The 27,162-nt window shown below is 35.4% G+C and overlaps 1 protein-coding gene across 1 annotated transcript; it reads right to left on the reverse strand.

Annotated features, from left to right (window-relative positions):
• Positions 1–25,940, reverse strand: LOC148951660 (uncharacterized). The gene is made up of 3 exons (XM_089090413.1): positions 25,704–25,940; positions 12,119–12,315; positions 1–611 (listed from the first exon to the last, which is right to left on the reverse strand). The coding sequence occupies exons 1-3, from the start codon at positions 25,846–25,848 to the stop codon at positions 465–467; spliced, it is 489 nt and encodes a 162-aa protein (XP_088946539.1). The 5' UTR covers positions 25,849–25,940; the 3' UTR covers positions 1–464.
• Between the last annotated feature and the right edge of the window lie 1,222 nt (positions 25,941–27,162).

Raw genomic sequence — 27,162 nt, forward strand, 5'->3', positions numbered from 1 at the left:
TTAGCTTTTGTACCCCTTTTATAGTTGAAACTAAATATAACATTTTAAGAACAAAATACATCCAATGAAAGTGAAAAATTAGGTGATTTTTTCTTCATTTTCTTCAAATGAATCCATGAATCAGAATAACTCAGTGTTGCAAGATGGGACGCGTCTTGGCGCTTCCGAATTCTTCAAGTCGTTACATTTTCCTAACTAGTGTTGTCTGAGGAATTGCACATCTAGCACACTGTGCTTTCGGCAAATTTTCGCTTTTCTGTCTCCGGTATACTTATACCGTACATCTGGTAACACTGTCACAACAAACATCCTTTCAAAATGGCTGATTTTAATCACTTCAAGCAGTCTTTTCAATCAAGATAACAAAACACAGGTACTCAGTTCTTGCAGATGCTCAATTTGCATAAATAATTACTCTCATGAGGTATTTTTTTTTCAAGGAGTCTTAAGAAGCACTCTAATGTTTAATAGACGGGAGTAGTGCTGCAATAGTATGCAGTATTTGCTCCTGAACGGTACACCATCGTCATGTTGGTAACCCCTTCTCCCAGATAGCTTGCATATCGTCCCATAGCCTTCCTTACTTTCTTTGACCAAGATATCCCATGTTCCTACAAATATGTTAAAATAATCAATTACTGAGTGTGAATTATTGAATAATCTGCTTGACTATGAATAGGGGGGAACAGCGGTCAGTGTCCTCTCTAGAAACTTTTTTTTCGTTAAAAAGAAACTATTTTTTCTTTAAACCCTATTGCATTGACATTCAAAACACAGATTATCTATTAGGTTTCACCAGATAAAATACATGGGCCGAAGCAAGGCCGTACCCAGAGGGGGGGGGTTGACCCCTCCCCCATCGAAATGTTTGTCTGACACGTTAAAATGTAACAAAAATGGACAAATTTTGTATGCATTTTTTGAGGGTTTTTATGTATACCCCCCCCCCCCGAAATTTGTTTAGTAAAACCCCTCCGAAAAAAAAATCCTGGGTACGGCCTGGGGCCGAAGTAATCCTTAATTAAATTGGCGATGTAAGAAAAGTCCTCCAAATCTTTTTAAACTACTATAGATGGTTGGTATTTTGATGAAGCCCCAAGCCACGACCTACTGATATTTGACTGAGAAAAGCGACATTAGTTTCGAATATATGACATCTTTCAACACTAAAAAACAACTTCTTTTTTCTATTGGCTATTATTGTATGCTGATATTTTTTTTTTTTTAGTTTAACCAAAAACATCAATTTTCATAGCAATAATAAGAAACGTTAATTTCTCTAATTATTTATTGTCATTGACCCATTTCACGAGAAATGAGCGTAAGGATTGGTCCCCCCGAGTTCGAAAGAAGATTCATTTTGAACTTTAGAAATCCAAGTTGTCAATTTTTAATGACAAATTATCATGAAGCGAACGCTGGATGTGAAGCCAGGTTTGTTGCACTAAGGGCAAGGCTGTCAAATGGGTTTCTTATCAACAGAACACTGTGTGTCCTCTTTGAACAGATTATCTTGGGGCTTCCATTCTGATGAAGAGCAACAAGCAAAAAAAAAAAACTGCCTGGTGACACACAGGTGAAACGAATGACGTCTTGATAAGGACGTCATTCGTTATATTCGTTATTTGTTATATTCGTTACATTCGTTATATATAATCATTAGTGATTATATATATCACTTCGATTTTATGGTCAACTCAAAAAAAAGTTGATAAAGAAGTACAAAAGAAAGAGTTACGATAAAAATATATCCAAGCTATTAGAATTAATGATAACACAAAAAATGGAATTACCAATGACTATCACGATCTAAATTAACCTTTTAAGTTCAACCACCAGACCTTTGAAGGTCCGAAAAAGAAGGATATTAATAAATAACTTAAATGAACTATCAACTGTAATTTTCATGGCACTGCGAACGTCCATAAAGGAATTTCTATATACTCTTTATCCAACATATATGTATACAGCGGGACACTCATAATCTACAGCTCTTGCCCCAGGGGCTATGGGGCCATTTTACCCGTGAGCAATATTTATCAGACCTTTTGACTATAGTAAACCAAATGACTATCTCAAAATTTCTATGAGTCTTAAAAAGGGTACTATAGCTTTCAGTCCCCAGTTATATAAGCCCCCTCCTAAATTTCCGCAACTCCTTCTATACGAAGTGGCGTGGGGGAAAGGAAAAAAAAGAAGATAAAAAATACATGGAAGCCATATCGCTCTTTACTGAGACAGCGCTATTGCGCTGTCAACGATTCTTCGATTTTATCATCTAGTGAACCTAAATAGTATCTAAAACAATAATTTCTAGGATAAGGGCTATTTGAAAATCAAGACTTGCTGCAATCAATTATTTATTACTGTAACAAATGCAAATGTCTCGTGACCAATCGTCTGCACACACAAAAAGGATCGTTTTTATGGATACAAGTCAAACTTCCTTAAATCTTACCTTGGAAATAGAAATTTTTGAATTAATAGCTTCGCCGTGTTTTTACTTCGCCGTGGGCAAGAGGGGTCTACTTTCATATATTCAAGGAACATGGGCTATATAAGGATTTTTTCTCCACATTACTGGGGGGCAACTGAAGTTCCCGCTTGCTTCTTTTCACGATTGAGTGTGGCACCAAAGGAGAAAATTTAAGCAACGAACAAATAGAAATATTTTGAAAGAGCTCAAAAGAAATATTATTCATTTTTATGTCCTTTATAATTGGACTTTAAAGATTAAATCAAGATTTTGACGTAGAATGTATGAGTGATAGTTTTTTTTTGTGGTGCGTTGGCATCAAATCGTGTTTCCCAAACAAAAAAATTCACTTTCAGGATTCAACAGGGGAAAACCCGTCAGCGATTTTATGCACAAGATTCACCGGACTGTTTTCTTTGCCATCGATATATACGAGGAAAATTGGGCATCCAAGAATGCTACCATAGGAAACGCAGCCCCTACTGGGCATTAAAGGGGAGCCTTTATTGTGCTATTTTCTATGTCTGCTGCAAAAACGTCATTGTTATGGTTGCTGAGGTTATTGAGGTGGACTAAACGATGAGTGGTCATAGATTTATTGAGGTGAGAAATTATAAATAGGGTTTTTGACAGTTTCTTCCTCTCTGCTATAGCAGAGTTTCTGTCCCTGAGAACTTCTTTTTTACCATTTTGAGACTTGGTTGGTATGGGCATGGTTCATCAAATGGGGCTCAAAATATAACAACCATTCGTAGACTAATTACGCAAAGCCAGTTGGGTAATTGTATGATATAGCCCCTACCGCTCAAGTTGTTCATTCATTGACGCATTATGGAACCGGATTTTTTTTTCCGTTAGTTTCTTTCAGCTTAGCGTGAGACAAGACAAAGAGAAATTATACAACAGATGGAAAATATATGATTGGGCTATATTTGCGCAGTAGGGGGGGGGGTAAAGTATTTGGGCAGTGTGCAGCTAGAAAACAATTCTTACTTCATAATATGCAGAATAGTTGTACCTAACACATTAGGCATTCAGATCCGCTTTACTTTACCCCCCCCCCCGCCCCCCTAATGTGCAAATATATAACCCAAATTTATTTCTAAAGTATTATATTTTTATCATTCTTAGGTATATTTCATTAGGATTGAGCGCCACAGAAACTTAAAGAATATTAGGTACGGGCAATCAGAGGCAACGCTATAGCGTTGCCTATAGTAAAGGCCAAACGGATCCAATGTTTTTTTTTTGTTTTTTTTTCCAGAGGCACGTGAAATGGAAGGATTCGTCGTAGAAACTTCAAAGGGGGATCATTCGATTGGAAATCGAGAGTTCCAGTGTCCTTTTTAATAGTCGAAAATGACTGGAGGGCAACTAGCCCCCCCCCCTCCCCCACTCCCATCATTCCCCCAAACACATCCAATAAAAATTTTGAGGCAGCCATTTTGTTCAGCGTAGTTGATTTCCAAATAGAAAATATATTTTTGAGGAGGATACTCCCCCACAACCCTCACGGCAAGGGTTTTAAGTTATGCCCTGGGGGCATATAAGGTTTTTATAGAAGGCGTTGTCGTAGAAACTTCAAAACAGGCTCATTCGATTGGAAATTAAAGAGCTAGTGCCCTTTTTAATAGTCGAAAGGGATTGGAGTGTAACTAGCCCCCCCCCCCACGCCCATCATTCCCCAAAACACGTATCCAATCAAAATTTTGAGATAGCCATTTTGTTCAGCGTAGTTGATTTCCAGATAGAAAATATATTTTTGAGGAGGATACTCTCCCACAACCCTCTGGGCAAGGGTTTTAAGTTATGCCCTGGGGTCATATGAGGTTTTTATAGAAGGCGTTGTCGTAGAAACTTCAAAACATGCTCATTCGACTGGAAATTAAAGGGCTTGTGCCATTTTTAATAGTCGAAAGTGTTTGGAGTGCAAATAGCCCCCTTCCCTCCCACCCCCATCATTTCCCCAAACACATCCAATCAAAACTTTCAGATAGCCATTTTGTTCAGCGTAGTTAATTTCCAGATAGAAAATATATTTTTGAGGAGGACACTCCCCCACATCCCTCAGGGCAAGGGTTTTAAGTTGTGCCCTGGGGGTATATAAGGTTTTTATAGAAGGCGTTGGCGTAGAAACTTCAAAACAGGGTCATTCTATTGGAAATTACAGGGCTAGTGCTCTTTTTAATAGTCTAAAGTGATTGGAGTGCACCTAGCCCCCCCCCGCCCATCATTTCCCCAAAAACATCCAATCAAAATTTTGAGATATCCATTTTGTTCAGCGTAGTTGATTTCCAGACAGAAAATATGTTTTTGAGGAGGACACTCCCCCAGAAACTTCAGGGCAAGGGTTTTAAGATATGCCCTGGGGGAATATAAGGTTTTTATAGAAGGTGTTGTAGAAGAAACTTCAAAAAAGGCTCATTCGATTGAAAATTCAAAGGGATAGTGCCCTTTTTAATAGTCGAAAGTGATTGGAGGGCAACTAGCCCCCACCCCCACGCCCATCATTCCCCCCAAGACATCCAATCGAAATTTTGAGATATCCATGTTTTTCAGCGGAGTTGATTTTCAGATAGAAAACATGTTTTTGAGGAGCACAATCCCCCACAACCGTCAGGGCAAGGGTTTTAAGTTATGCCCTGGGGGCGTATAAGGTTTTTATAGAAGGCGTTGTCATAGAAACTTCAAAAAAGGCTCATTCGATTGGAAATTAAAGGGCTAGTGCCCTTTTTAATAGTCGAGAATGATTGGAGGGCAACTAGCCCCCCACGCCCATCATTTCCCCAAACACATCCAATCAAAATTTTGAGATAGCCATTTTGTTCAGTTTAGTTTATTTCCAGATAGAAAAAATGTTTTTGAGGAGGACACTCCCCCACAACCCTCAGGTCAGGAGTTTTAAGTTATGCCCTGGGGACATATAAAGTTTTTATAAAAGGCGTTGTCGTAGAAACTCAAAACAGGCACATTCAATTGGAAATTAAAAGGGCTCGTGCCCTTTTTAATAGTCGAAAGTGATTGAAGGGCAACTAGCCCCCCCCCCCCCTCATTCCCCCAAACACATCCAATCAAAATTTTGAGATAGCCATTTTGTTCAGCGTAGTTCATCTCCAAATAGAAAATATGTTTTTGAGGAGGACAATCCCCCACAACAGTCAGGGCAAGGGTTTTAATTTTTATGTCCTGGGGGCATAAAAGGTTTTTATAGGCGATATCGTAGAAACTTCAAAAAAGGCTCATTCGATTGGAAATTCCGAGGGCTAGTGCGCTTTGTAATAGTCGAAAGTGATGTGAGGGCAACTAACACCCCTCTCACGCCCACCTCTTCCCCAAACACATCCAATCAAAATTTTAAGACAGCCATTTTATTAGACGTAGGTTTAAGTTCTGGAAATTAGGTCTTTGAGGATGACAACTCCCCCAAAGCCCTCAGGGCAAGGGTTGTAATTTAAGGATTCTCCGAATCCTTCATATTATTTCTTATGGAAGGGATGCTCGTATAAACTTTAGAGGGCTCATTTGATTGAAAATTGAAAGTTCTTGTTCACTTTTTAAGAGTCAAAAGAGATTGAAGGGCAACTATCCCCTCTCCCTCCTCAACACCCTTGCATCAGATAAAAATTTTGAGATAGACATTTTGTTAAAATAGTTCATAGTTCTGATAACGAAAAACTCCGGTGTCGACACAGCCCACCAGGGCCCGGGGGTAGGCGTTGTAAGTTATGCCCTGGGGCATAACTTATTAAGGGGGGTTTATAACTTATGGGAAGGGGTTTTGTATGGGAAGAACACATAGAAAATCTATTATAATTATCCAATTATAAGGTTAAAATACATACTCTGTGATAGATGCAAAATTGCTTTGGCACACAAATTCCTATTAAGGTCAATTACAAACAGTTGTGATCCCTTTGTATGAGCAAGTGAAATGATCTAAACCCCCTTATTGGAGCTATTTTTTCAATCCATTCATTGTTGTCAATCGCTGTCCACAAGTTATGCAAGCTGTCTTATTGTTCATATATAAGGTTTTTATCAAAGAGGTAATCGTTTAGACTTTGAAAAAAGCCTCATTCGATTTAAATTAAAGTTCTAGATCCGTTTTTTAAAGTCAAGAATAATCGGACAGTAAGCACCCCCCCCCCCTGCCATAAAAACTTGAAACTTTTTGCAATCAAAAACGAACAAGAATTAATTTAGAAAAAAATTTCCGAAAAATACGTTTTTCAAAGAAAAGTAAAGGCCATTTTAAACTTAAGCTCAGGAGATACATATACCTGTTTTAAAGAATAAATGAAACCCAAAACGAACTGAAATTAAATAAACAATCATAACAAAAAACATACAACTAGTAATAATATAAATGAATAAATAGATCTTAAAGCGAGTAAGGCTTAGATTGAATATGAAAATCAAGCTTAAAACGAAAACAAATATTTTGCTATTAAAGTATAAATGAAATTTAAAACGAACAGAAATTAAATAAACAATCAATGCGAACAAAAATACAGTATATACTAATGTAAATGAATAAATAAATCTTAAAACGAGTGAAACTTAAATTGAAATGCAAATCAAGTTTGAATCGAATAAAAATAACTACAAACAAGAGTTTGCGTATCGTCTCACTGCAGAAGTCTAAAACCTACTGCGTCATTGGCGCTCGATTCAAACTTGATTTGCATATTCATATTTTATAACATATTTTATAGCATATTTTATAACAGATATAAAACCATACTCAAAAATATCTAAAGTACACTGTATATGTACACGGAAACGGATCTGGTCCAAGAACACGTAATCGACCTGTATGGTTATTATATGTCGTGGGTCAATTGCTTTATCGTATTGAAAGAAGTGGTCATTGAAATATGTAGGTTGCTCCGTTTCTCGAAAACAACAACAAGACATAAATATGCGCCCGACATGCAATACGAATAACAAAGAAACATACATTGGTAATGAAGTTCAAATCCCCCCCTCCTTAAAGAAAAATTTTTTCTCTTAATTATTTCTTTATAAGTATTATCGACCTACTAGATCTAAATTCACATTACAATAAAATACAACGTAATCTAATTAATAATGCACTAGTCTTTTTTTGAAAATGCACCTTAATAAGCAGAGCTAGCAGATTTAAGCTCAGGTAGAGGGTTTTCTTCTCTCTTTTTTTCTTTTTTTTGCACCAGTATTATCCCTCTTACTCAGGGTGAAAAGACGTCCCGCGTTGTGCGGGGCAGTCCTGGATTCCGAAACCTCGCCCTGCATTCAAAAACATCCCGCAAAATGTCCTGCTTTTTTAAAAAGATTCAAAAAGATTAAAACGTTTTTAGACTAAAAAAAAATAGAATCACTTTAATAAGTTTAATATTTTTTCCCATATATTCATAAAAAATGTTTTAATCTCAATGAAAATGTTTTGATAAAAGCAGACACAGGATTTGCCCTATTGCTATTAAGTGCGATTTATTGTACTATAAGGTAAACCCCTAGCCAAGATGCTTGGGGCAGCTTGCCCTGGTTGCCCTCCCTGCCCTTGAATGGCTCTGAGTTCAAAGTAGGCTATATATATTTACACTCGAGGTTGGGGGTGGGGGGTCAAAGTTCTCTTCTGACACAAAGGAATGTTATAGGCTATTTGGAATCAGAAGGCTATGAAATTCTTGTTCTAAAAGTATGCCTATTCCTAAGTGACCTTATTTGTGAATTAATTACTAAATTTACCATTTTCTTTGGAATAAAAATTCCCAGGACAAATATTTTGCCTTAGTAAGTAAGCAACTGTAACTGAAATATATCATCAATTTTAAAATTAGGCCTTAGTAAAAACAGGATTGTCTACAAGAACAAACCAAGCCTGAGAGAAAAAAAACTTATAACTGTAGCTAAGGAAGACTACCATTATTTCAGTTTATGATAGCCTAGTATTAACTATAAAGACTCTTTAACAGTGTTCCCATCCTGGCCTGGAAGAATTTACTAAATCTGAGAGGAAGAAATTTACTAATTGAATCTGTTTTTACTAAATCCCCCCAAAAATTTTGTGGATTCACTGACAAGCTTCAATTTTTACTATAGAAGGGTAATCAATAGGAGTTTCATTATCTTTTTTTCTTTTCTCAGTCTAGTTCTGTTTTCTTTTGTTTTCCTTGAAATAAACCTATTGCTATTGCCTGTCACTCAAGTTTTATTTAATTTTCTTACTAAAACGAAAGATATTGCTGCATAGAGTGACATCATTGACTCATTGGAATATTTATTTACCTTAAAAAGTGTGGTGCTGCTTATGATTGGTTGAGGGTAGGAGTGTGCTTGCACAGTACAGAAGCCAAACTCCATCCTGAAGGGGTCTCTTTTTTAGGACTCCTTCATAAGTTTGTTACTAGATTATTTTCATCCAATGGGGTTCAGTCATGACAGTTGGAGCAGGACATATAACATGCTGTGAATTTTTACCAGTTGATTAACAACAGTTCTGTTTGTTCATATCACTTCTTGCAGACTTGACCAAGTTGGACAACAGTTGTATGTTTGCACTTGCGGGGAGTGAATTCAAAAGGGCAATAGTTGTTTTACCACTCCTGTGGTATCTTGTTGGGAGAAGACTCTTGTGGAAACAGATTGCAAACAACACCTGCCTAGTAAGCCTTGTCTGTACTTGACAGCTTTTTCTTGCCATCTCCTTACCGGATGCTGTCCTGGCACCAATGAAGCACTCAAGAACCTTGAATGCATTGATCATTCTGCACTGTTGAGCAGCTCTATATATTAGACAGTACATTGGAATTCATCGACACTGAAAGTTTGATTTTGAAAATTTATGGTCACTTTTACATTTACACCGTTCGTACGGAAAAACTGAAGGACATTTGTGAAGAAAATAACGTGATGTATAAGAACTTACAATCGACGACGCGAACGAGCTGGCTTTCATTTTTTCCAGCTATTGAAAGAGTTTTACAGTTATTTGAACCACTCAAAAACTATTTCGTCAGTAACAAAAGTCCAGCAGCCTTAGTAACATTCTTTACGGATCCTACGTCTGAAATTTATCTATTCTTCGTTCACAGTCAAGCCGCAATTTTTCAATCTGCTATTAAAAACATGGAAGGTGATAAAACAACAATAATGGAAGTGGCAAGAGTTGAAAAATTTACTTCTGAAATTCAAGTCGAGAGCTGAGATGAAATTTATTCCAACTATCTTAAGAAAAATGATCAGCAATGTTTGTGAAACAATGGAAATCAATGGACCACCGAATCATTTACGAAAACATTCGTAAATTTCTATGAAAACGTTGTTAATTACTTGAAAAAGTATTTAGCATACCTCACTGAATTCAACTGCGCCCAATGGATTTTAATGAAAGCACCACTGGAATGGTCAGACAATGGTGATTCCATTGACTTGTTCCACAAATACACAAACGACATGACACTTGATGAGTCCAAGCTGTTCAATGAGTTCATTTACACCTGGAATTTCTTTGATGCAACCAAAATGGAAACATGGTCTGAGGAAGAAACGCCGGTTGAATTGATTTGGGTGGAAATATTTGCATTTTTTGAAAAGGAACCCATTCCGTACAACAATTTAGCGTTACTTGTAGAGTTTTTCCTAAGTTTGCCTGGCACAAGCGCAGCATTAGAAAGAGTTTTTTCTTTGATAAATAACTTTTGGACTGATGAAAAATCACAATTGGAACTGGACACACTGAAATCTTGTGTGTTTGTCAAATTTTACGGAAAGAAACCGTGTGATGAGTTTAAGAAGGAAATCGAAAACAATGTTGTATTTCTAAAAAAGGTGCATTCATCAGCCAAATTCTTATTAAAATAAAAATATAATGACATAAGACGATAAAAGTTTAAGAAACATTTTTGAGTGTTTTTATGAAACCACACACACTTCCTACTCCTTCCAGCCCTCTTCAAATTTTGGTATGTCCCGCATTGGGTCTGAGAAAATCTGGTCACCCTACTCTTACTAGAGTGTTGGATTTGTTTTTCGACGTCTCATCAGTATTTGGTCTTTTTATGCCTGCGCATGGAAGCGTAATGGTTTTGTCGGTCACATTTATTGTAGTATTTAGTTTTGTTCCGTGATTATGGAGAATTTCGAGAACTAGGGGATAGTGTTTTTTTACTACTAAAACATTCCCTTAGAAATGTCCAAAACCCCTGCAATTATAGCATTGTTTGTGCTCTGACAATATACATTGTTGATTAAAGTCTTCCACGGTATTTTCATTTTTTCTGTCTAGAAGTACAGTTTTCTAGCTTATTCCTACCGTTATCATACCCATTTTTCCCATCTCTCTGGAAAAAACTTCCCATTTTCCCATCTGTCACGTGACCAGCCCCTATCCGAATGTTCTTTCGCCTTGTTGTTATTTTGGGGTAGGGGGAGTCTATTTTCCACTGTTACGGCAGTGTTGATCTTTTCATACTAGCGATTTTAAAGGTGTCCTCCAAGTCATTGATATTAACAGCAATTTCCATTATATCGTGCGTATCCCTTTCCAAAATATACGTAGCGCTGTGTTTGAAAGCAGGATTATTTAACCCATCCAAATAACGTACTAAATTGGTGTATGCTTTCACCTTTACTATATCAAAATTTGGGTTAAGTTTTGGCACGGTATGCATGATAATTTTTTTTTAAGAGAAGAGAAAAAAATATCAAAAGACAACGTTTGGGCACAAAAAAAAAAAATGTACGGTTCGGTAAATACGCTCTGAATGTTTTCCTATGCGCACTAAAACAAGTAATTAGGCCCACACTTACATTTTTGTAGGCCCTAACTATATTTCTCAGTCTTGCTTTTACTGGATTGGCTTCTCTTGAAATGTACAGGGATTTGCGCTTGACACAAGTTTATATTAGTATCTCGGTTGATACTTTTCAAACTGTAACTGTAGCGGTGACAATCTTTGCTAAATTGACTCTTTATAAACGTCATGGAGGTAAGGAAGGCGTTCTTTGCTTGAGCTTCTGATTTGTACTTTGGCTGATAATAGCTCTTGTATGTATCTTCTCTTTTCTGGCTAAGATTACGTTGTACCTGCTTAGCGTCTGATGAGCTGAGTTGCAGTTTGTATCTTTAATTACTTCTGACACCAGAATTAGGAGACACTTCTGACATCAGAATTGTGGGACTTGATTGGTATGGGCATGGTTCATCAAATGATGCTCACAATATAACAACCATGCGTGGGCTAATTATGCAAAGTCGGTAGTTGCACAAACATAGTTTTATTTACAAATTCAAGGAATATACAAAGTCACATATACAGAGACACAGAATACTCTGACTGAGTAAAATCAGAAGATCTTCATAAAAGATATGAAACTAGGCTCAAAAATATCTAATGAACGCTCGGTTTATATATACGGAAATGGATCTGGTCCAAGAAACCATAAACCCTGGTTTATGGTTTATATGTCGTGGATCATTTGCTTTATGGTGTTGAAAGTAGTTTTTAATTGACATATGTAGGTTGCCACGTTTCTTGACCCGAACAACAAGACTCAAATATGCGTCAGACATGAAAAACTAATAACAAACACATGAAGTTCTCACCGCTTTACAATCAGATTCTTCAAGGACATATTAGAAATTTTTATGGTTATTACCTTGTCGTAAGGGTCCTCATCTAACCTCTGATATGGACCTTGATTCCTTTTAAAGAGTCTAAAGAGCCTTGTCTTTAGTTTCTGGAGCTTTCCATCCTGTCCCTTAGCAAAGGTGTGAAGCTCTATGACGTCATAACCGGCGAATTTTTTAAAAGACGCTAATGGTGTTTTCTCTGTTGACTGATACATTGTTGCATCTGAAACATATAGTCAAGCGTAACAGCCTAGATTATTTTGCTAGATTCTATTAAAAAACGGAAAGAAAAAATGGCTTAGGCGAAGCAAGCATTAGGTCATTTGCGTTTTAATGAAAACAAAATATATTATAAACACTTCCTATTGTATAACGTTGATAAATCCAAATTGCTGAGAGTTTTATGATCATTCAGATCATTCTACTGTCATTAGCATGCAAATGACATTCAAGCCGTTAAGAGGTTTTGAGAGTGAGGTAAGGGAACAGATAGTCCCAATCTTATTTGCAAACCTTGATTAGCATTGCGATACGAGTTTTTCTGTTGCGTTGTTATTGATGTTATGAAAATAAAACACTACTCGAAGTAAAAACTGTTCTTAGTTAAGCGCAAAGACGCTCTGGTCTTTAGTTGGCTTATGGGATGTTAACGCTAATGTTTGTGATAATTCCTGTTTGTTTCAAGCTTGACCTTATTATTCTTTGTAATTTCTGTTCGTTTAGGTCTCACTGACATTGATTGCTGTTCATTTTGACTTTGAACTATCATTTGACTTTATTTCTGCCTGTCCATCGTTTAAAATAGCTCTTTACTTTTCTTTGAAAACTTCCTTTTTGGAAGATTTTTAAAATTAATTCACATAAAATCATAATGGAAAATCAATGGAAATAATTTGCTTTATGATTGCATAATTATAACTTGTAAATAATTGCAATAATCGTATTATAAAAAAATATTGTATTGAACATTTTTCTGGGATAGATTTTATCTTCATCCAATTAAGAAATCTTGTCCAGGGTCATCCAAAGCGTAAAAGCACGTATATAGCATACAGTTTGTCATTTCCGTATTAATTTTTACAAAACACAACCAACGCAACAAAACAGAAGCAGGAGATGAAAATCCTGCAGAAAATAAATGACTCAACAATATCGCTTTCAAAAGTAAAGCTCCCAATAATATTTCAGCGGCCGTGAAATCAACAATTTTTTTTTTTTTTATTATTATTATTATTTTTTTTAGTAAAGCGCTAGTTTCTTCATCGGAAAACTTTATTTTTAAGAAAAAATTACTTTCTTTTTTTATGTTTTAAAAAAAATACACCATAAACCTTATAAAAAGATCTTTTTCCAAGTTAGGCGAAGAAATTACAGTAGTCAACACGAGTTTTTGCTAAAATAGGGCATTAAATATAGGTTTTACTTCGCATTTCCCTTAAACTTTTCCTTTAAAAAATATATAGTTGTGTCATGGTTGCAGCGGTAGCTCTTACCTAGTAAAGAACAAAACACAGCTCATAGTAACCAAAAAAAAAATGTTTGAACAAAAAATTGCCATTTCTAGCTGATTCAGGAATGGTAACTATTATCTCGATTAGTCTTAAACGTAAAATGTTATTTTGAAAACAAAATTATGGAATTTTGAAAATTGTACAAGACCCCCAAAACCGGCGTCGGTTCGAAGCGAGAAGTAAACTGTTAGAACTACCATTGCCGAAAATTACAAAAAGTCTATTAATTCGAAAAAAATCCTGATTAGTTCGTAAGAAAAAGCCAGATAGATCAGTAGATCCAAATAAATCCATACTCACTTCAAAAGCGGACAAAAAATTTATTAAAAGTGCATTTATCATAAGGCAAATCAGAAAATAATTAACAAGTAAACCATCACAATTTTCAAACACTTTTCTCTAACTTGTGGTTACTATGGGCCGTGGTTCGGTCTTTATTAAGTTGGAGCTATCACTGCAACCAAGATTTTTATCATAGGCAGCGCAATAGCGCTGCCTAAGTAAAGAACGATGTGGGCACAATGTATTATTTTTTTTTTTGGTTTCTTGGTCTTAGACCAGGGCACTTTGTGCCGAATGAGTTATTGTAGAAACTTCGAAAAGGCCTCATTCAATTGGAAATTGGAATGGCTAGTGCCCTTTTAAATAATCGAAATTGACTGGAAGGCAACTGACACCCCTTCCACGCCCACCATTTCCCCAAACACATCCCATCAAAATTTTGAGATAACCATTTTGTTCAGCTTAGTTGATTTCCAGATAGAAATTATATTTTTGAGGAGGACACTCCCCCACTGCCGTCAGGGAAAGGGTTGTAAGTTATGCCCTGGGGGCATACAAGGATTTTTTTTTAGAAAGCGTTGTCGTAGAAATTTCAAAAAGGAATCATTCGATTGGAAATTGAAATAGTCGAAGTCGAAATAGTCGAAATTCTTAATAGTCGAAAGTGATTTGAGGGTAAGTAACCCCCCTCTCACACCTACCATTTCCCCAAACACATCCAATTAAACTGAATAAAATCAAACTGAATAAAATACAAATGAATGTGCATTGTCAGTTTAATATACATATACTGACATTTAGTAATCAAAATGTTAATATTATTTGATTTATTAAAGTTATAAAAGTAAAAACATTTATATTTTTTCAGTTAAGTGCAAATCATATTCTGGCCATGGGATGACATAGTGGTTTTGAGCCCTACTCGTTTTAATTTCAGCTCGTTTTGAGTTTGACTCGGTTATTTATTGTAATTTCTGTTCGTGTTGGGTTTCATTTATTTATCGATGCTGATTTGTGGTAGTTTCACGCTTGTTAGATTATTTGATTTTTTTTTTGCTCAGTTTTGGTTTAATGGAGTTCTTTACTTTTTTTGAAAAACTTATTTTGTGGAAAAAGTTTTTTGTAATTAATAAATATTAAAAAGCAAAGGTGGATCTAGATAGAAATTTGGGGGGAAGGGGGGAATGTGACAAGGGCGCCAATAATTGACTAAAACGACAAGTTTATTTTAAAAAGACTGAAAGACAGAAAAAACATGAAATGAGGGTGCCAGAAACAATCTTGGGAGGGGGGATTGGATCCGCCAGTGTTAAAAAGCAGGATGATTTGAATTATATATGGATGAATCCAATAACCCTACAAATAATTAACGACTTGAGCATGTATCCGCAGAGAAACAGTTTATGTGCAAAAGGGGTGCGACGGCTCAGATTTATTTGTCCTTTTTACTGGCCAACTGTTTCAGAGGCAACGCTGTAGCGTTGTTGCCTATAGTAAAGGCCATACGGCTCCAATGTTTTATTATTTATTTATTATTTATTTTTATTTTTTCCCAGAGGCACTTCATACGGAAGGGGTCGTCGTAGAAACATCAAAGGGGGCTCATTCGATTGGAAATCGAGCGTTCAAGTGCCCTTTTTAATAGTTGAAAATGATTGGAGGGCAACTAACCCCCCCCTTACCCATCATTCCCCCAAACACATCCAATCAAAATTTTGAGATAGCCATTTTGTTCAGCGTAGTTCATTTCCAAATAGAAAATATATTTTTGAGGAGGACACTCCCCAACAACCCTCAGGGCAGGAGTTTTAAGTTATGCCCTGGGGGCATATAAGGTTTTTATAGAAGGCGTTGTCGTAGAAACTTTAAAACAGGCTCATTCGAATGGAAATTCAAAGGGCTAGTGCCCTTTTTAATAGTCAAGAGTGATTGGAGGGCAACTAGCCACCCCCCACGCCCATCATTTCCCCAAGCACATCCAATCACAATTCGAGATAGCCATTTTGCTCAGCGTAGTTGATTTCCAGATAGAAAATATGTTTTTGAGGAGGACACTCCCCCACAACTCTCAGGGCAAGGGTTTTAAGTTATGCCCTGTGGGCATATAAGGTTTTTACAGAAGGCGTTGTCGTAGAAACTTCAAAAAAGGCTCATTCGATTATAAATTCAAAGGGATAGTGCCCTTTTAAATAGTCGAAAGTGATTGGAGGGCAATTAGCCCCCCCCCCCCATGCTCATGGTTCCCCCAAACACATCCAATCAAAATTTTTAGATAGTCATTTTGTTCAGCGTAGTTTATTTCCAGATAGAAAATATAATTTTGAGGAGGACAATCCCCCACAACCCTCAGGGCAAGGGTTTTAAGTTATGCCCTGGGGGTATATAAGTTTTTTATAGAAGGCGTTGTCGTAGAAACTTCAAAAAAGTTTCATTCGATTAGAAATTCAAATGCCCTGGGGGTATATAAGTTTTTTATAGAAGGAGTTGTCGTAGAAACTTCAAGGAAGTTTCATTCGATTAGAAATTCAAAGGGCTAGTGCCAATTTTAATAGTCTAAAGTGATTGGAGGACAACTAGCCCCCCCCCCCCCCACGCCCATCAGTCCCCCAAAAACGTTCAATCAAAATGTTAATATAGCCATTTTGTTCAGCGTAGTTGATTTCCAGATAGAAAATATGTTTTTGAGAAGGAAACTCCCCCACAACCCTTAGGACAAGGGTTTTAAGTTATGCCCTGGGGGCATATAAGGTATTTATAAAAGGCGTTGTCGTAGAAACTTCAAAAAAGGCTCATTCGATTGGAAATTCAAAGGGTTAGTGCTTTTTTTAATAGTAGAAAGTGATTGGAGGGCACCTAGCCCCCCCCCTACGCCCACCATTCCCCCAAACACATCCAATCAAAATTGTGAGATAGCCATTTTGTTCAGCGTAGCTGATTTCCAGAAAAAAAATGTTTCTGAGGAGGACACTCCCCCACAACCCCCAAGGCAAAGGTTTTAAGTTATACCCTGGGGGCATATAAGGTTTTTATAGAAGGCGGTGTCGTAGAAACTTCAAAAAAGGCTCATTCAATTGGACATTCAAAGGGATAGTGCCCTTTTTAATAGTCGAGAGTGATTGAAGGGCAGCTCTCCCCCCTCTCGAGCCCACCTTTTCCCCAATCACATCCAATCAAAATTTTGAGATAGCCATTTTATTAAACGTAGTCTTAAGTTCTGGAAATTAGGTCTTTGAGGATGACAACTCCCCCAAAGCCCTCAGGGAAAGGGTTGTAATTTAAGGATTCTCCGAATCCTTCATATTATTTCTTATGGAAGGTATGCTCGTATAAACTTTAGAGAGGGCTCATTTGATTGGAAATTAAAAGTACTTGTTCACTTTTTAAGAGTCAAAAACAGATTGGAGGGCAACTAACCCCCCTCCCCCCCTAACGTAGTCTAAAGTAATTTAATTTACTTAATTGACGCAAGATTGCGTTAATTAAACTTACTCCCAACGCAAGTTTATCGGATCAACCTATTTTGCCCCCCCCCTAAAAATCCTGGATCCGCCCCTGGTGTAAGGGCACTATAAATTTTAATTTGTAATTCAATGAACCCCGTTCCAAAGTTTATGCGACCACCTCTTCCACATAAAGTGCCCCTGGAAAAATAAATTTTTATTTATTTTATGAATATCTGAAATTATCTGAGGGGAATATGTTTGGGGGAGCATATTCCACGGCTGGGAAATTTCCACTGGGTGGAATTTAACGCGGGGGAATTATCAGCAGCAACAGAAAATGTTCTTGGAGGGGGAGGAATTTCCCAGGGGGTGAGTTTCCCCAATGTGAATTATTCAGAAAGGGGACGACAAAGCCCATTCGATAATATTATAAATTTTACATCTGAAAGTAACGGGAATAAAGAATCAACGGAAATGTCAGAGATAGCACTTCGGGTTCCTTTAGACGATTATTTTCGTGTCTTTTGAAAAAAGACATTTTCAAAAGACATATTATTTCCATTTGTATTACTTTCTCTGTGGCTACTCAATTATCCATGTGAGGGGGGGAGACTTCCCCCCACCATTGTTTACACTAAGGTTTCAGTTTTTATCTCAAGGCTTAAAAATGAACGCAATGCGGTAAAAGTATACCTCAAAATAACATATATAGAATAATATTTGCACATAACACGGAACAATTAATCAAAATTGCATATCATGAGTTGAGGCTCACCCAAATCATGGGCCAGGGGGCTCACCATTCCACAATCTCTTAAAGCAATCCTGCAATAACTAAAAATATAAAGTATTTTTGAGTATTTTAACGTCTTCAACAACTCAAACGGTCCAACATTCTACAGCCCAAAGAGTCTCTTTAATCTCCTAAATCGAGAACGGAGGAGATAAGTGAAGTTCCGCCCCGTATTGGATGAGTCTCCAACCTCACCCTCCCCCGCGCCGACTTTCTAAGCTAAATTTTTATTATTTATTCCAACTACGCGGCCCCCACACCAGAAACATTAATAATGTAAAGTTTTGTATGGGCATACCACATAGAAAATCTATTATAAAATACTTAAAATTACAGCCATACTTAAAATAAGGTTAGAATACAAACTTTGCGATAAATGCTAAATTATTGTGGCACAGAAACATCCGAAAAATGGTCTAATCAAAACGATCCTATTCTTTCTGTATCAACAAATGGAATAACCTAGCTACTGTTTTTAGAAGCTATTATTTCGATCCATTCATTGTTGCGTGAACAAATCAGGTTTGATTTTTCAGAGGCATGTAATTAAGCGGTCTATAAAAAAGGCCATAGGGCTTCAATGTTTAATTATTATTAATTAAAAAAACCTTACATAAAAAAAGTTTTCTAAGAAGAGTAAAGAGCCATAGTGAACTCAGGACAAGCAGAAATTAATTCCTATTATAGTTAAAACTGAAAAAGACCATCAATTACTGTTAAAGAATGAACAAAACCCTCGAATGAACAGAAATTAAAATTAACTATCTTACAAACATAAAGATAACCGGTGCAAACATAAATAAATAAATTAATCTTATATTGCTTCAACATTTTTTATTATTTTCCCCCCCGACCTGTTTTATATGCAAGGGTTAAAAATACCATTTTGTTAAAAATAGTTGAAACGTTAAGTAACAAAACTCTGGCGTCGATAAAACCCCCCAGGGCTCGGGGGCAGGAAGGAATTCTCGTATAAGCTTCAGAGAGGGCTCATTTCATTGGAAATTGGAAGTTCTAGTCCAGCTCTTAAGAGCCAAATTGATCGAAGGGCAAATACCCCCCCACACCCTTTTTCCCCACCCCTTCATTTGAACTATTTCTCTTTATACCTGAAGGCCAAATGAGAGTAAGAATGTTTTGGTATTAACACACACCTATTAGGCATCTGCTCTCCTCCCTAACAAGGAAAGAAACAGAGAGTGTAAGGCAGTGGCTGATCCAGGGGAGGGGTGAGGGGGGAGCCCCCCCCCCCAACGTAGTCTAAAGTAATGTAATTTACTTAATTAACGCAAGATTCCGTTAATTAAACTTGTTATTTTTTCAATCCATTCGTTGTGTTGTGAATCGCTGTCCACAAGTTATGCAAGCTGCCTATTGTTCATATATAAGGTTTTTATCAAAGAGGTAATCACAGAGGGGACTTTGAAAAAAGCCTCATTCGATTTCAATTGAAAGTTCTAGATCTGTTTTTTAAAGTCAACACTAATCGAACAGTAGGCAACCCCCCCCCCCCATGCCATAAGAACTTGAGACTTTTCGCAATCAAAAACGAACAAAAATAAATTTAAAAAACTCCGAAAAAAATATTTTTCAAAGAAAAGTAAAGGCCATTTTAAAACTAAGCTCAGTATATAAAAATACCTTTTAAATTTCAAAATAAACACGACCAGAAAATGCTATTGAAGAATAAATGAAACCCAAAACAAACAGAAATTAAATAGATAATCATAGCGAAAAACATACAAGTATTAATATAAATGAATAAATATACCTTAAAGCGAGTAATGCTTAGATTGAATATGAAAATCAAGCTTAAAACGAAAAAAAATAGTTTGCTGTTGAAGTTTAAATGAAACTTAAAACGAACAGAAATTAAATAAACAATCAATGCGAATAAACATACAATATATATTAATGTAAATGAATAAATAAATCTTAAAACAAATGAAACTTAAATTGAATATGCAAATCAAGTTTGAATCGAATAAAAATAACTACAAACAAGAGTTTTGGTATCGCCTCACCGCAGAAGCCTAAAACCTACTGCGTCATCGGCGTTTTAATGAAAACGAATTATATTACAAATGTTTTCTTTGGTACTTAATATGGAAGATAAATATTAAAATTACAGTAAAATTTTGAACTGATGAGGTTTCAGCAATTAATATCATATACATAAAATATTCAGTTTAATTTATTAGTTCTTTCCAAGATTGGTCAAGACAAATATAGTTTCACTACAAACAAAATTTGGATACCTCCCCCTTCTTTAACTGTAAAAACCTGAAGCCTTCTGCGTCATTGGCGCTTCACTGAAAACGAATTTCTCGTATATTACAAATTTATTCTTTTCCAGTTCTTACAGCATTGAAAATGAAAATAAAAATTACAGGAAAAAAATCTTGAACTGATGGATCTTCCAAAAATTAATATCATTATATATCTAATATTCAATTTGATTTTGTTTATACTTTCCAAGACTGTTCAAGACTCATACAGTTTTCAGTAAGGCGCCAATGACGCAGTAGGTTTTAGGCTTCTGCAGTGAGGCGATACCCAAACTCTTCTTTGTAGTTATTTTTATTTGATTCAAACTTGATTTGCATATTCAATTTAAGTTTCACTTGTTTTAAGATTTATTTATTCATTTACATTAATATATATTGTATGTTTGTTCGCATTGATTGTTTATTTAATTTTTGTTTGTTTCAAGTTTCATTTAAACTTCAATAGCAAAATATTTTTTTTCGTTTTAGTGTTAATTTTCATAATCAATCGAAGCTTATTTCGCTTTAAAGTCTATTTATTTATTTTTATTATTACTTGTTGTATGCTTTTTCCTATGATTATTTATTTAATTTCTGTTCGTTTTGTGCCTAATTTATTATTTAATAGTAATTTTTGGTCGTTTTGAGTTTGAATTTTAACGGGTATTTCTATCTCCTGACCTTAAGTTTAAAATGGCCTTTACTTTTCTTTGAAAAACTTATTTTTCGGAAAATGTTTTAATTAATCTCACGAATAAGCCAATCAGGTTTTAAAGAGACGCATTTATTTTTGTCTCTCCAGAATTTGGATTTCCTTATCGGTATGAACTTGCTGCTCAGTATTAATTAACCCAGTTTTTGAAAAGACAGGGCCATTTTTTTCTAAAAAAAAAAAGGATTACTCTGATTTGCTTCCGAAAATACGCCACGAAAATAGAAACATGGAACTGAAATAACCTTTTTTAACAAGGATGTACAGGAAGAGACACGGGTACTGGTGCATTATGCGGGCACCACGATAGACTGTATCAAGGAAACCAGTCACGAAACCCGTCAACGGGCTATTTGCAAGAGACCGCTATAGATAAGTGATTGCAAAGCCGTTGTTTCTCAATTAGTTACAATATTTAAACAATTGTTTTTTGGGGTTTATGGGGGGGGGAAGGTACCTAGGTTGGGTTAGGTTACGTATTTAATACACGCTATGCTTTATCCCCCCCCCCCCCCCCCTAATGTGCAAATATATAGCCCAAATTTGTTTCTAATCTATTATATATTCATCCTATTTTATTTTATTTCATTAGCCTTAACCAAACTAGACTTCATTACGGTGCCCGCGTAATGCACCAGTACCGAGACACGGAAGAGTTGAAAAACTTCTTTTTTCTCTTTGATTTTCTTTTATCTGTTAAATTTCATTGATATTTGAAAGGAAGCGATACATAATACATATCCCCATTTAATTGTTTAAATAATGTGACCAATATATGATTCAATTTATATAATAATTCGAGTGTTTAAATATAGCTCAATATTTGTTTAAATAAAATGAAACACACCCAGCATTTCAACACCCAAATGTCAGACAAATTAGAACAACGAAAGAATTTTCTGAACACCGAAACTTTTACTTTCGCTCATCTGTTAAATCAATTTTCTAAATTAGTATGTGTCAATCCTAACATTCACCTTGTTTGTACCCTCATCCCTGGTAAACCTTAGGTCGCTGTTTCTCAGAATAATCAAAAATGTATGCACGTGAAGCTTCGTAAGGTAGCACCTGGGCCTACTCCTCGGGATTTTCTCTAAGATTTTGAAATTTCAGTCCCAAGCTTAGGATCTTGGGAAAGTAAAATAAGGTAAACAACCATAGAAAAGTATATATATATATATATATATATATATATATATATATATATATATATATATATATATATATATATATATATATATATATATATATATATATATATATATATATATATATATATATATATATATATATATATATATATATATATATATATATATATATATATATATATATATATATATATATATATATATATATATATATATATATATATATATATATATATATATATATATATATATATATATATATATATATATATATATATATATATATATATATACCAGAAAATACCCCCGCGGAAAATAACCCCGCGGAAAATACCCCCGCGGAAAATACCCCTCCCGGAAAATATCCCTCCACGGAAAATACCCCCCCCCCCCCAAAAAAAAAAAAACACCCCCCGTGGAAAATAAGGCTTTCCAAATTTGAGTTTTATTTTTTTAATTTCCGTAGGGGGAAGGAATTTTGGTACTTATATATTATGCGTCAAGTTTACGCTGTGTAAAATTCGAGAGCAGACCGAATTTTTTTTGTTAGTTTCTTCGTTACTTTAGAAACAAATTTGCGCTACAGATTTGCACATTAGGGGGGGGGTAAGCATAGTGGGTCTTCATGCAAAATGTGTTTGGTTCAATTATTCTGCATATTAGATAGATAGACACATAAGTGTATTTTAAAGCCAAATATACGGCCATGAACACAGTAAAATAAATGAATATAGTGAATGGGGGGTTGTTTAAACCCCTGGAAAATGCCCCCCCCCCCCAGAAAAAATACCCCCGCCCACGGAAAGCAACCCCCGCGGAAAATAGCCCTTGTTGGAAAATACCCACGCGGAAAATACCCTCACCCCTGTGGAAAATAATGTTTCTAAATTTGAAACTTTTATTTGAGTTTTTTTTAGTTTCGTTGAAAAGTGCTAAGGAAAGGGAAAAAGAGGAATTTGCACACCAGAAATATCTTAAAAACTTAGAAAAAAAAACACACAAATCCATTTGTGTTGAAAAGACTTCCATATGAACTTCTGCAATTTTGGCAGAAGCGGGTGCCAAATTAAAAAAAAAAGAAAAAAGAAAAAAAATAGGCAAACAATCGTCAAAATTAAGGTAAAACATATGGCACCAAAATTTTAGGAAGGTTTGGCTATCCTTTGAAAGGATAGATGGCTTTGGGAACCAACACATTCTAAATTGTTTAAGTTTTTACGGACAAAAGCGTTGTTAAGTCTTACGAGTTTGTTTTTCTTATTTTCCAAGTGTAAAACTACCACAACTCACCATTAATAAATAAATGAAACCCAAAACTAACAGAAATGACAATAGATAGCCTAGTCAAACTCAAAATGAGCAAAAAGTAAAAGGAGTATGGCTGACAACACCCATGTCTTTCTTCAGACCAGAAAATAATTGCGCTTTATTTAAAAAAAAAAAAAAAAAAAAAAAAAAAAAAAAACCGTGTATTGTCAGTTTGATCAAAAAAGTGAAAACATTTAAAATGTATTTCATTTTCAGTAAAATGCAAATTACTTTGGGAGTTTGTATCTTAGCTTTTGTAAGAAGGCTATTGGTTTCTATATTTTCTGTAACTACTTACTTTTTTTCATTTTTAAATACTTTTACATTAATTGACATCTATTGTCTTTAGAAAACTATTTGCCACTAATCTTCATTAAACAAAGAAAATAAAACAAGTTTTTTAAACCGAAAGTAAGGAGCAACATTAAAACTCAAAACAGAAAGAAATTATTACATATGTGAAGGCGGTTACCCCCCTCCTAAACACCTCGCTCTTCAAGCTACAGGACCCTTGTGTTTGGGAATCGTTTTTAAAGAATGGGGACAAAATTTACACTTTAGCGCAGTGAGGTGTTGAAGAGGGGGCAATCCCCTCATATGCGGAATAATTTCTGTTTGTTTTAGGTTCTAATGTTGCTCCTTACTTTCAATTGAAAAAACTTGTTTTTTTATTTAATTTCCGAACGTTTTTTAAATAATGCTGGGAATTCCGGCACCCTCTTCATAGAAATGTCCCTTCCTCTAAGGAAACATCCTCCATGGAAGGATCCTCCCACGTAACCCCCTCCTCCGACCCATAGTTCATAGCTTGCAGCCCTTCCCCCGGGAACTGTGGGGGATTAAGTCATCCTCAAAGACATATTTATTAAATTTTCGACTATGCTGAACAAAATGGCTATCACAAAATTTTGATTGGGTGACTTCGGGAAATATTTAGTTTGGGAGGGGGCCAAGTTGCCTTTCAATCCTTTTGGTCACTTAAAAAGGGTACTAGAACCTTTAATTTCCGTTCAAATGGACCCTCTCACGATATTCTAGGACTACTGGATCGATAGGATCACCCCTGGGAAAAAAAAAGAAAAAAACAAACATATATATATATATATATATATATATATATATATATATATATATATATATATATATATATATATATATATATATATATATATAATATATATCGAAAACTGCTCCATATTTTTCGAGCAAATTTTATTTTGAGATATTCTTGTATATAAAAAACGATCTAGATAGGTCAGAAGTTTGAGAAAATGCGTTAGGAGCCTTAATTTTGGAAAAATATATATTTATATGAGTGACGTCATTTTTATATACATCAGTATCATAATGACCTTGTCATACTTTACACACTTATGTGGAAAAATTGAAGATTTTCGTGAATGTTTATATTCTATAGTTTGAAGAGCAAAAAACTTGTAATTGCAAAAATATTTGCATATATTTTGACAAAGATTACAACAATTCAAAAACCTTAGAAAAGAAAACAAAAAGTATACAATGTGGTACTTATGCATTATGCGGTGCCCACCGCTATAGACTGTATAAGAAAATACTAATGGAAACCCGTCAAACGGGTATTTACAAGAGATAAATTAACGTGGGTACCGTATAATGCATAAGTACCTACAATGTATATTTTTATTCAGCAATTTTATTGCAATCAGTAAGGGGGAAAGTTTTTCACGCATCAAGAGTGCAGGAAACCCATTAGCAAAGAAGACATGACGCATTACGGAATGAAAAACGGCGAAGAAACATATTTAGGGATATATCCTAGGCCATCAGGGAGGGGGGTGCATAATCAGAAAAACGACCATAATATTTAGAAAGAGCATAAATTAAGGAACCTAATCGTACTATTTTTATTTTATTAAGATGTTTTATTTAGAAGCTGGCATGCACTATAGATCTACCCGGCAGAAAGTCACGAAAGCCTAAAAATCCCTGAATTCACAGACAAATTTATTGCAGTTTCAACCGTAAGAAGGCTATTTTTGAAATGGGATCAACTTACTTTTATTCAACGTTATTCCTTTTTCTTGATAAATTAAACTACAAGTAGCTAATAAACAGTTACAGTAACTCGTTCTGGAAAAAAAAATCATAAATTTAAGCCAACTTACTTCTAATTTGCCGAATCTTATTCCGTTGTGGTGTCCAATTTGTTCGCTCTTTAGACTTTAAGCTTACGTTGCCAATGCGTAGATCTTCGAAGAGACTACTCTGTGGCGCGCTTGGAAGAAAAAGTGCACTATTTAAGATGTCCATCTTATCTGCGTATGTTAAGCCATGTATTCGCTCCTCCTCTGTACTGGTTTCATTCTAGTGTTGATCTGACTTCAAAGAAAGGGTAAACAAGTTTTGCCCAATCTCAGGGGATAAACATTACATAATAAACAGTTAACGAAGCCAGTATTCGCCAAAGATAGGATTTTAAACGTTACAAATGAAAAGAGAATTGTTGCAATTATTCAACTACTGTAATAACTGTTAATAATACAACGGAAAAAAAATATTTAAATTGTAAGAAAGCTTAAGATTTATGGCAGCATAGTTTATTCTTTGACGTCTGGCCTGTGGCATGTTCGATTTGGCTGTTCTTTCTCAATTAGCCAGAAAGGACTTTCAGCACTCACCGATAGGCTCGGCCTTTCAACCCTCGCTCGCTTGGAACTCTGACATTATAATCCTTTGCTCGGACGATGGACCTGAGCATTGGTCATTTTTGTTCAAAATTGTCTTCCGCTTGTTATTTTGTGGTATTTGTGTTGCATTATTTGTGGCAATTTTTTTCAGGAATTGCCAAACAGATCTCTCGATATTGCCATTATATCCCAAAATTTTCAACAAAATGTGTTTTTGAATTGTATTCAAAAACATTATTAAAGTCACAAACACAAACACTCCTTAATAACCCTTATTATAAGTACAAACAAGTCCCTGATGCTCCTAATAATCCTGCTCCTATGCAATCCAAGACTCTTGGCAGGACAACTTTAGGTGCCCGGGTTTATGGAGTCGTACACCAGTTATTATATCGGAATTACTATTTTAGAAATAGTGTAGTGACGGGGAGTGTTTTTTTTTTACATTCGCTTGATAATTAGGTTGATACAACTGAAGCTTCCACAGTTTATCACTATAAAAAGCTTTTTAACAAGTAAGAACCTTTTAAATTTAAGCCCTTTTCACAAAATGCAAGGATAAAGCTAGCCCTTTAAGCTATTGTGAAATATTCCCAATGAAATTAAATCCAAAATGTTATCTCTTGGAGGTGGTGTGTTTTGTTTTAAGTCCTCTATCACCTCTGTCACTTTCAATATTCAATTATGGAAAATAAGCGTTGGCATTTCCTTCAAAGATAGTTAGATGTCTAATTCCGCTAAGAATAATTTCTTTATTGCAGGTTGTGAGCAATGAAGGAAACATTTCTAAATTTCTCGAAACCTGCTTTATTTTTCCAAATCATAATTTTCTTTTTGAGTGCTACTAGTTTATCACTTGCACTGACAATGTTTTCTTCGCTATTTTACCTGTGCAATTGTGCAATTGGATCCAGGGAGCCAGGAGGGGACCCCGAGC

This window comes from Artemia sp. Qi Xiang Cuo, chromosome 6 (genome assembly GCF_049724085.1).
Source record: "Artemia sp. Qi Xiang Cuo chromosome 6, ASM4972408v1, whole genome shotgun sequence".
Taxonomy (NCBI): Eukaryota; Metazoa; Arthropoda; class Branchiopoda; order Anostraca; family Artemiidae; genus Artemia; species Artemia sp. Qi Xiang Cuo.